The sequence below is a fragment of the Talpa europaea genome (assembly GCF_964194135.1).
Source record: "Talpa europaea genome assembly, chromosome: 16".
In the NCBI taxonomy this organism is placed as follows: domain Eukaryota; kingdom Metazoa; phylum Chordata; class Mammalia; order Eulipotyphla; family Talpidae; genus Talpa; species Talpa europaea.
In genome coordinates, this window is record NC_140084.1 from 43,422,674 (window position 1) to 43,433,485 (window position 10,812).

General features: G+C 56.2%; 1 protein-coding gene across 1 annotated transcript; it reads left to right on the plus strand.

The window, feature by feature from the left end:
- Nucleotides 1-3,842: 3,842 nt before the first annotated feature.
- On the plus strand, nucleotides 3,843-6,524 carry ZNF574 (zinc finger protein 574; the record flags this gene model as incomplete). Its single annotated transcript, XM_084256932.1, has 1 exon — nucleotides 3,843-6,524. One exon carries the CDS (start codon nucleotides 3,843-3,845, stop codon nucleotides 6,522-6,524), a length of 2,682 nt encoding a protein of 893 aa, XP_084113058.1.
- Between the last annotated feature and the right edge of the window lie 4,288 nt (nucleotides 6,525-10,812).

The window sequence follows — 10,812 nt, forward strand, 5'->3', positions numbered from 1 at the left end:
GCGCAGCATACCTTTCCTGTCTCACCTGTTGCTCCCTTTAGCAGTATATTTCAGTAGATCCGCCTGTTCTGCTCTCCACTTTGTCTCTAGTGAATCCTCTCACCCCCCACACCTGTGGCCTGCACCCCAGTTCTTATATACATAAATCTTTAAAAAAAATTGTAACTGGGCCTCACTGGTGGCGCAAGGAGTTAACACACAATCTATGAAGCTATTTCCGTACCCACTGCAGGACAAGTTCGAACACTGGCCAGGGAGCAACCCAGATGGCACAGCAGACCTCCCCTGACTAGCCCACTGTTCCCCTCAGCAGTGTATTTCAGTAGATCTGCCTGTTCTGTTCCCTGCTCTGTCTTGGTGAATCCTCTCAGCCCCCCACACCTCTGGCCTGTAAACCCGTTCTTGTATGCATCAATAAATCAATCTTTGAAAAAAATTATAACTGAAGTATAACTGGCATACATTAGTTTCTGGCATAAACATAATTTGGTGTTTGTACACATTGCAAAATGATCACAGGAAGTGTAGGTGCCATGCCTCCATAAAGTTAGACTCCATTATTTTTTTTTGATGAGAACTTGCAAGATGTACTCTCAACACACTGAAATATGCCACACAATTGACTATAGTCACCATGCTATACATTCTGTCCCCACGACTTAATATCTTCTCATCAGAAGTATGTCTCTCTCCACCCCAGGGGCCTAGGTCATCCTCTTCTTGGGGTTCCCTAATAGCAGCTGGCCTCAGGTAAATGGCTCCCCTGAGACTCAGTTTACTCATCTGAGAAATGGGGAGGAGGCAGTTAAGAGTAGGTGAACCTCTCACAGGTGCCCTCTTCCCGGGTTCAGGGAGTAGCTCTGGAAACACCTGCTCACTCCCAAGGTCCTGAGGCCCCAGGAGCCCAAGGGGAGGCCACCTCCCCAGAGCTATGGGGGCGGTCAGCTTGGAAGAAATAAAGGTGCCCTGCAAAGAAGCAGACTACAGTTCATCCGCTAGGGGGTCACTTCCCTCAGGTTTCGCCCTCGTTGTCCTTCTGTTGTAGAGCAACCCCGATACAAAACGGGGTGCCTGACTGTGGGTCCTCACCCGCCTAACACTTCGACACCCCCACCCCGAGACACACACATACTCTCTCTCACACACACACACACTCTCTCTCTCTCTCACTCCCTGTTCCACGAATGCAACTGCCGGTGTCCGGCTTTTTCTTTTTCTCCCTCCGTTTTCCATTTCCTCCCCTATCTTTCAGGTTTTCCTCCTTCCCTCCGAGCCCCTCGCTCCTCTGCTGACACATCTCCCCCCCACTTCCTCCAGTGCCCCTCGCTGTCGCTCCCCTTCCTTCTCGCCGCCGTTATGTCTCCCCACTGGAACCTCGATTCCCCCCTTTCCTCCGGGTGACCGGGGCTGCCGTCCCCCCTCGCCCCTTCGCGCTGACGGGTGCGTCACTTTCTCCTTCGGCTCCTCGGCGGCCCCTGCACCTCCATGCCCCCGCCCTCCCGGGTCGCGGGCCTCCACCTCCCCGACTTGCCCCGCGACCCCGACGCGCCTGACGCCCGTAGTCAGGCAAGATGGCGGTCACCGCCCCGTTCCGCCGCCAGACGTCAGCGCGCCGCCCTCCCCTGAGCCGTCGGGCGGAGCCGGCCAAGAGGCGGGGGAGCGGCCTCCTCCGGGCCTAAGGGGCGGGCACTAGCCACTGAGGGCGGGCCGGCGAGGGAACCTCGCTAGAGGATTGGCGAGGCGCTGCGGAGGGATGCCGACGCTGCATACCATTGGCCCAAGTCTCGGAGACATGAGCGCCTATTGGCTGAGTCGCAGGGGCCAGCGAGGCGATGATTGGGCGCGTTGGGCTGTCTGGCGGTGGTAAGGCGGAGGAAGGTGGGCGGGGCGTTGCTGAGGGCGATTGGGGGCGAGAGCGAGGCTGCGGAGCAGGCGAGAGGGGCCCGCGGGATCTAGAGAGGGCGCAGCGCTAGGGTGGCCGCGCGAGGGGAGCGGCCGCCCGGGCCCGGGCCCGGGGCCGGGGCCTGCGAGACAGCGGAGGCGGGTGAGTGCGGGCGGGCGCGCGGAGGCCCGCTCCCGCCCTGCCCGCGCGGCCTGCTCGCCACCCCGCCTGCGCAGTGTGGGCCGGGGCGAGGGCGCGCGCAGGGCGGAGCGGTACAACGGCTCGGGCGCGCGGCGGCCGGGGTGGGGGTTGGAGGGCCGGCCGGGGCTGCGCGTGGGGCCGGGGCTGCTGCGTGTGAAGGGCTGAGTGAGGAGGGGCGGGGCTCGGGCTGGGGGCTGCGGGGGATCGGGGTGCGGAGGGAGGCTTTGGAGCTGCCCCCCGGAGGGTCTCCGAGGCTGCGGGGCTGAGGGCTTGGGGCGTGGGACGGCTCTGGGCCGAAGGCCGGGTGCCCGGGAGGGGGTGAGGGCCATGAGCAAAGAGGCGACGAAGTTAACGTGAAGAGAAAGTCGAGTTATGCCGGGAGAGAATAAGTGAGAAGGGTCTCGGTGTGAAAAATTAGGAAGTGGCGATCCCTTGAAGGGAGATTGGGAGCTGAGGGAGACGTCCAGGTGTGAGGCGTGGAGTTAGATTAACGTGAAAAGTTAAGCCAAAGCGGGAGGCACCCTTAGAATGGGTGGGTGGGGTCCTTCTGCAAAGGAGGGTCCTGTGAAAAGGGTGTTGGTGGCTCTGGACTAGGCTGGGGGGAGGTAGTTTTTTCGGAAGGTATAGGGAATTGGGTCGTGAAGAGTGGGTATCGGGTATCCCTGGAGGGTGTTAAAGGTGGTGAGAGATCTGTGTGCTAAGGTGAAAGGGGATCTGAGTCTGACTGGAGTGGGAATGAGACGTTAGATGCAGTTGGGGGTCTGGGTATCCACAGGTTAAGCCTGGTGAGAGGGATCTGGTTGCCCTCGGCCTGGGGTGTGGGGGTAGATCTGTGTAAGAGAAGATCTGGGTGACCCTAGAAGGGATTTAGGCAGTAGGAGGGGTTTGTGTGAAAGGAGTTTAAGCCAACGTGAAGGGTAGTCTGGGAATCCTTGGGTGTTCAGGATCTTTTTTGCCAAGGATAGGAATTAAGTTGATATGGAGGGGGTCTGAGTACCTCTGGAATGGGTTAGGGCAGGTGAGTTTGTAAGGAAAGGATGATTTGTAGAGATGGGTCTGGGTGTTCCAGATAAGGAGTTAGGGTTGTGGGAGGGGGCCTCCATTTGTAGTGGGAGTTAAGTAATTTGCAGAGAGGGATCTGGCTATCAGTGGGAAGTGGTTAAGGTGGAGAACGTCTGGGTGTGAAAGTGGGTTAGGCTAATGTGAGGAAAGTTGGTTGGGGGAAGGCATGTGGGGCATGAATCTGGGCACCAGAGGGAGAGAAGAGTGAGTCTGGGAGAAGCTGAGGGTTTAGGGCCTGAGTAAGAACCCTCCTGGGAACCTGGGAGTCCAAAATGGGGTATTGAACCAGTAAGGAGGATGTCTCTAGAGAAGATGGCCCAGGCTTCTATGCGATGGAGGAGTAGGGCCTGGAGCCTGCTGTGAGATGAGGGATTGGGAGGTTACTGGGATCTGGTGGGTGGAGTTTGGTGCAAGTTGACTGGAGGTGAGACTTGGGTAGATTTCCTGGGAAGGGACTGCTGGGAAGGTTTTGTGCTTGGTGCTTTTGTGTGTTGAGGGGAGTTGAGAGGAGGAATTACTGGGGAGGGGGGCTGGAATGGAGAAGTGGAAGCAAGGAGTTAGAGGGGGAAACAGATCTAAGGTTGGGGGGGCATGACAAAGGGAAAGAATTTTTCCTGGGAATGACTGAGGAAGCAGTGACTGAGCTGTGCTTTGTCCCCACCACTCCCCTGTCCCAGCCCAGGGCCTGGCCGCCGCCATGACTGAGGAGTCGGAGGAGACGGTCCTGTACATTGAGCACCGCTATGTCTGCTCTGAGTGCAACCAGCTCTACGGCTCCCTGGAGGAGGTTCTTATGCACCAGAACTCCCACGTGCCCCAGCAGCATTTTGAGCTGGTGGGCGTGGCTGACCCTGGCGTCACTGTGGCCACAGAAACAACTTCCGGCACCGGACTCTACCAGACCCTAGTGCAGGAGAGCCAGTACCAGTGCCTGGTGTGCGGGCAGCTCCTGATGTCACCCACCCAGCTCCTGGAGCACCAGGAGCTACACCTGAAGATGATGGCGCCCCAGGAGGCAGTGCCAGCTGAGCCGCCACCCAAGGCCCCCGCCCTGAGCTCCAGTACCATCCACTATGAGTGTGTGGATTGCAAGGCTCTCTTTGCCAGTCAGGAGCTCTGGCTGAACCACCGGCAGACACACCTCCGGGCCACTCCCACCAAGCCTTCCCCCCCAGTGGTCCTGGGATCCCCAGTGGTCCTAGGATCCCCTGTGGGCCAGGCCCTGGTGGCTGTGGAACATTCATACCGCAAGGCAGAAGAGGATGGGGAAGGGGCAGCTGTCCCCCCTGCCGCTGCCACCGCCACTGAGGTGGTGACTGAAGTGGAGCTGCTCCTCTATAAGTGCTCTGAGTGCTCCCAGCTCTTCCAGCTGCCAGCCGACTTCCTGGAGCACCAGGCCACTCACTTCCCTGCTCCGGCCCCAGAGTCTGAGGAGCCTGCCTTGCAACCTGAGACCCTGACCCCTCCGCTAGCTGAGGTGCCTGTGTCTCAGCCCGACCCCCTGCCATCCTCAGACCACAGCTATGAGCTGCGCAACGGTGAAGCCATCGGGCGTGATCGCCGGGGCCGCAAGACCCGGAGGAACAATAGTGGAGAACCTGGCGGAGCTGCCACCCAGGAATTGTTTTGCTCGGCCTGTGACCAGCTCTTTCTCTCGCCTCACCAGCTACAGCAGCACCTGCGTAGCCACCGGGAGGGCGTCTTTAAGTGCCCCCTGTGCAGTCGTGTCTTCCCCAGCCCTTCTAGTCTGGACCAGCACCTTGGAGACCACAGCAGCGAGTCTCACTTCCTTTGTGTGGACTGCGGCCTGGCCTTCAGTACAGAGGCCCTGCTCCTGGCCCACCGGCGAGCTCACACCCCAAATCCTCTGCATTCGTGTCCATGTGGTAAGACCTTTGTCAACCTCACCAAGTTCCTTTATCACCGGCGTACCCATGGGGCAGGCGGTGTCCCTCTGCCCACAACACCTGTCCCACCAGAGGAGCCTGTCATTGGTTTCCCTGAGCCAACGCCGGCAGAGACTGGAGAGCCAGAGGCCTCAGAGCCCCCCACATCCGAGGAAAGCCCAGCTGGGCCCACTGCCCCTGGCACGTACCGCTGCCTCCTGTGCAGCCGTGAATTTGGCAAGGCATTGCAGCTGACCCGGCACCAACGCTTTGTGCACCGCCTGGAACGGCGCCATAAGTGTAGCATTTGCGGCAAGATGTTCAAGAAGAAGTCTCATGTTCGTAACCACCTGCGCACACACACGGGCGAGCGGCCCTTCCCCTGCCCAGACTGCTCCAAGCCCTTCAACTCACCTGCCAACCTGGCCCGGCACCGGCTCACGCACACAGGGGAGCGGCCCTACCGATGCGGGGACTGCGGCAAGGCATTCACACAGAGCTCCACGCTGAGGCAACACCGCCTGGTGCATGCCCAGCACTTCCCCTACCGCTGCCAGGAGTGTGGGGTGCGTTTTCACCGCCCATACCGCCTGCTCATGCACCGCTACCACCACACGGGTGAGTACCCCTACAAGTGTCGCGAGTGCCCCCGCTCCTTCTTGCTGCGCCGGCTGCTGGAGGTGCACCAGCTTGTGGCCCACGCTGGGCGCCAGCCCCACCGCTGCACATCCTGCGGGGCTGCCTTCCCTTCCTCACTGCGACTCCGTGAGCACCGCTGTGCAGCAGCCGCTGCCCAGGCCCCACGGCGCTTTGAGTGTGGAACCTGTGGCAAGAAGGTGGGCTCGGCTGCTCGGCTGCAGGCGCACGAGGCAGCCCACGCAGCTGCTGGACCTGGAGAGGTCCTGGCTAAGGAGCCCCCCGCCCCTCGGGCCCCCCGGGCTACGCGCTCACCTGTTACCTCCCCCACGACCCTGGGAGGTACGGCCCCTGCTGCCTCACCCCGCCGCCGAGGCCTGGAGTGCAGTGAATGCAAAAAGCTGTTCAGCACAGAGACATCGCTGCAGGTACATCGGCGCATCCACACAGGCGAGCGGCCGTATCCATGTCCAGACTGTGGCAAGGCCTTCCGGCAGAGCACCCACCTGAAGGACCACCGCCGCCTGCACACAGGTGAGCGACCCTTTGCCTGTGAAGTGTGTGGCAAGGCCTTTGCCATCTCCATGCGCCTGGCAGAACATCGTCGCATTCACACGGGTGAACGGCCTTACTCCTGCTCCGACTGTGGCAAGAGCTACCGCTCCTTCTCCAACCTCTGGAAGCACCGTAAGACCCACCAACAGCAGCACCAGGCAGCTGTGCGGCAGCAGCTGGCAGAGGCAGAGGCAGCTGTTGGCCTGGCTGTGATGGAGACTGCAGTGGAGGCCCTGCCTTTAGTAGAAGCAATTGAGATCTACCCTCTGGCTGAGGCCGAGGGGGTCCAGATCAGTGGCTGACCGCCCCGTTCCCTCTATGCTTTGTTGCAAAGAACCTCCTCCAACATCCTCTTAATTCTCTGTATATACTGTGCCCCTTCTTCTACCCCTCCCAACCACCATGTAATTTCTGTAATTAGATTTATTCTCTCTTCTGAGGAGGTGCTTGGGGGTCCTTGATATGCTTGAAGGTGCCCCCCCCCAACCTTCCACTGGTTAGCACTGGTGGCCCCCAGGTGAAATTGTCAATAAAGACTTGAATTGGACATTTATGTCTGGCCCAGCTGTATGGGGTGGAATTTGGGAGCCATAAGGCCAGGTACTTGGACTTCTCATGACTGTGTTTCTGGCATCTAGGCTAGGGCCTGGCAAGTAGTAGGAATTGAACTGAATTGTCCTACCGAGTTGCAGATAGTACTGGATTAAAACCTAGTCTGTGAGGCTGGCTCTCAAGGAGCCCAGGGAACCAACCCAGGGAGTGGGCGCTGGGCTGGTACTCAGTGGCGGCAGTGTGGTCCTCGTGCCACTAGAGGTCACCACAGCCCCACAGAAAAGCCTTAAGCTATTAGCAGGAACATTTGGGAAAGTCTTGAGATACCTACCATCCATCTCCCCACTTCCTAGCCTACTATGGGCCATCTCCCCAAGACTATCTGGCTTCTCCCTGAGGGAAGTGCAGTTCAGGAGAAAGGTATGATCTGGGCAGTAGAAAAAGATGGCTCCCAGCACCAGCGGTGGAGTGGAGAAGGCTTTGAGTGATAGTTCGCTGGCGGGAGAAGCCTCAGGAGTTGGACATGGGCCCAATCAACAGGTATTTTTTTTAGGTAGAAGGGTGGTGTTTGAATGTCTAGTTTGCCTCAAATACTCCTATCCTTTTTTAAAAAATAATCTTAATGATGACCCTGTGAAGAGAACATTTTCAGGGAAGGAATCTGAAGTGATAAGCAGAGAGGTGACTTACCGAAGGTCACTCAGCCCAGATTGGGCAGAGCTTGAATTCAAGCCTGGTTTCATCTGGTTTAACCACCCACATGCTTTCCTCTATACTCGGCTGCTGTCTGCGTGCTTGGGGGAGGGCAGTGGAGAAAGGAGATGGTGTGTGTGGGGCTCATAGGAATGCTCAGTTACTATGCTAATTTTGTCCTCATAACTCACACCCCAAGAAAAATAAGCTCCCCCAAGTATACTTCATTGGAGAGAATTCTTATTTGGAACCCTAATAAATGAGAGGTGAAAGGGAGCTGCTTACATTGAATTGAAACTGAAGGAAAAGAGGCCGAGAGCTGCCCCTCGGTCTGTTACATTTGATTCCCTTCATCATTTCCTTTGCCCTCTGTGAGAGCACTAAGACATGTTCTAGAAATCACTGGCCCAGCCTTTTGCACAGGTGAGGAAATGAGGCACATAGGTGGTAGAGGCAGTTAGAAACCTGGTCCCCTAGGGCCTCCCCGGTGGCGCAGCGGTTGAGCGCTGGGTTGCGAAGCTGCCCACAGCCTCTGCGGCGGCGGCTCGATCCCCGGCTGCTCCCCGGCCACCGGAGGAGGGTCCCACATGGCGCGCAGACCTCTCCTGCCGCCTGCTGCTCCCCTCAGCAGTGTACTTCGGTCCTTCTGCCTGCTCTGCTCCCTGCTCTGGCTCTGGCTCATTCTCTCACCCTCCCGCGCTTCTGACTGTACCCAGTACATGTATAAACAAAGAAACAAACAAATAAATAAATTAAAAAAAAAAAAAAAACATGCCTCTATTTAAAAAAAAAAAAAAAAAGAAAAGAAACCTGGTCCCCTAACTCCATGAATAGATTATTAAGCATAATTTTAGTCATTTCAAAAAAAGAAAATGGACTCACCCATCTGCTATCCCGCCAGCTCTTGTGAAGGGCAGTGGCCTGTCAGTAGTTTTCGACCAGAGTTTGTAGGTTGTGGGCACCATCTTTTCATCACCACATACCCTGCAGAGAGAACTGGAACCATCTGAGCCCCACATTCCAGAGCCCCTTAGGTGCCAGGTAAGGACCATTCTCTAACTGCCCCCTCAAGAAGAGCCAGAACAGCCTGAAAATGGTATCAAATGCGTGCTTAGAACAGTTGGAGGGGTCCTCCTTGGTGAAACCAGATAAAAGTCAGGCTGAAAGGGGCCAGGAGTGGAGAGGGCCTGAGGGTGCTGGTTGACCCCGAGGTAACGGTGCTTTCAGCAGACAAGCATGACTGATGGTGTGTTGATGTCCTTCACTGTACCTATTTTGAGCCTCTTATGAAAGCTTTGCACTCCCTCCCTGAGAACAGTCCTCCTGCAAATATGTTCATGAGCCAGATTCATTGTTGATGAATCCACTGAAACCCAGTGGCCCTCAGTTAAACACTTAAAAAGATGACATTAACCAAAATGTTTTTGATGCTAGCATTAATCCCTGCTGACAGGCAGGGGTTCTTGAACTCTTAAGTTGTCTTAGGCCATTCCCCCCAGACTTGTGCAGCCAGCCAGCATGTGGGGGAAACCCAATTCTGATGAAGTAACTCACAGACCCCTCCGCAAAGAGTGTTGCATTCGCTGCCTTCCGTGGGCTACGGATGCCATGCGAGCAGGACTGTCAAGGGGACAGAACAGTGGTCTTCAGTGTCCAGTGTGTTGACAAGAGGAGGCCCAAGTATTACTGTCCAGTGTGGGCATGTGAGCAAGTTGGGCATTTTCATGGGGGACAGGTGGGCACCGTGTTTAGCTCCAGGGTGCTCTTGGGTTTGCCATCTATACATGTCACAGCATGACTGGGTGATAGAACTCCGGGGTCTGGGTGGTTCTGACTGCACCACCCTGAGGGCAGGGGCTGGACCAAATACTCTTTTTGGGGGTACTATTTTGAACATCCCAACATCTCACCACATGCCCCATCCCTGTGGACTGGAGAATTTGGAAGCCCTCTTTTCTTTCAATCTTGCAAAGGGATGTGGTGCCAATACTTCATAAATTACCCCTCTAGCTAGCTCTGTCCCCCCAACTATAAAATGTCTCCTTACTACTGAACTTGCGGAATCCCCGTACCTTTGTGCCAAGCATATGTCAGATGAGACGGTGACAAGGAGACCTGATGGCAGTGAGCTGTTGACATCATTTCTGAGTTTCAGTGGTGAGGTCTTGGGGCCTGGCCCATGAAGCTGTTCCTGCCAGATGACTTAAGATGGGCACGAAATAGTGAATGACAGTTAACGTTCTGAAAAAGAAGAGGGGGCTAGGTCCTTTGCACAACCAGACAACTTCAAAGCCCTCTCTGGTTTTAAAGGGTCATTTTAGTCCTCCGAGGAGGGACGTGGGGAAGCACTTGCTGGTTTTCTGTCTGCCTCACAGCTCTCACAGTTGAAGGAGGGGTGCTGGAGAGCTGTCCTAAGCACTTCCATCATCATCATCTCGTTTAATTTTTACAAGCCCATGGCCGGTACTGTCCCTACAGTACAGATGAGGACACGGAAGCTCACACATCTACAAAATGGCAGAACTGAGATTTGAATTCACCCTAAGTTCTGAGATTTGGTTTTCTTATTGTCGAGGGAGGAAAAATAAAATCACTCAAGCCTTCTGAACATCCACTGCGGAACAGAAGTAAAGCCCTCCCCTGCCCAGCACACACATACCCCTGCCAGCCCCCACCACCCTGCCCAGGACAGAGTGGAGACCAAGGGAGAATACGCATCATTTCTCTCTGTACAGTTTTTAATTTTTTATTTTTTGATGTTGTTCAGATGAATGACACACTCAAGTTACAAAAATGGGGCCTTAAAAGAAGCACATTGTACAATGAACAAGCAGATTGGAGTTAAGAACACTGAAACGCTAACCCGCTACCACGAGAAGAGACAGGGAGAGAATACAGGGTGGGGAGGGAGGGGCTGCCAACACAGGGATCAGACAGAACTGAAAGGGGGGGGCTAACTCAGTGAGAAAAGGGGAAGGCAGGTCCTCGGGGCCTACTCAATTTCCAGACACCACCTCCTGGTCTCCCATACCCACTACTTGCCACCACCTCCCATCCCCACTCCAACCTGGTCACACATACGAGTAGGTGAGACAGGGCCCCAGAAAGGGCCGAGCCATTCAGCTCTTCCAAAGGTGGGGCGGTATCACCTTGCCCTAGTGCAGCCAGGACTTGGGAGGTGACAGTGGCAGCAGTGGCATAAGAAGCCAGTGGAACAGTCTATCCAAGATCAAGCCCCCGTGCCCCCCGCCCCACTCCCAGACCTGCCCCTTCCCCCCCCCACCATGATCCAAAGGCCCTCTCTACAAGTTTTTTAGAGAGGCCCCCAGTCACCCTGCAATTATA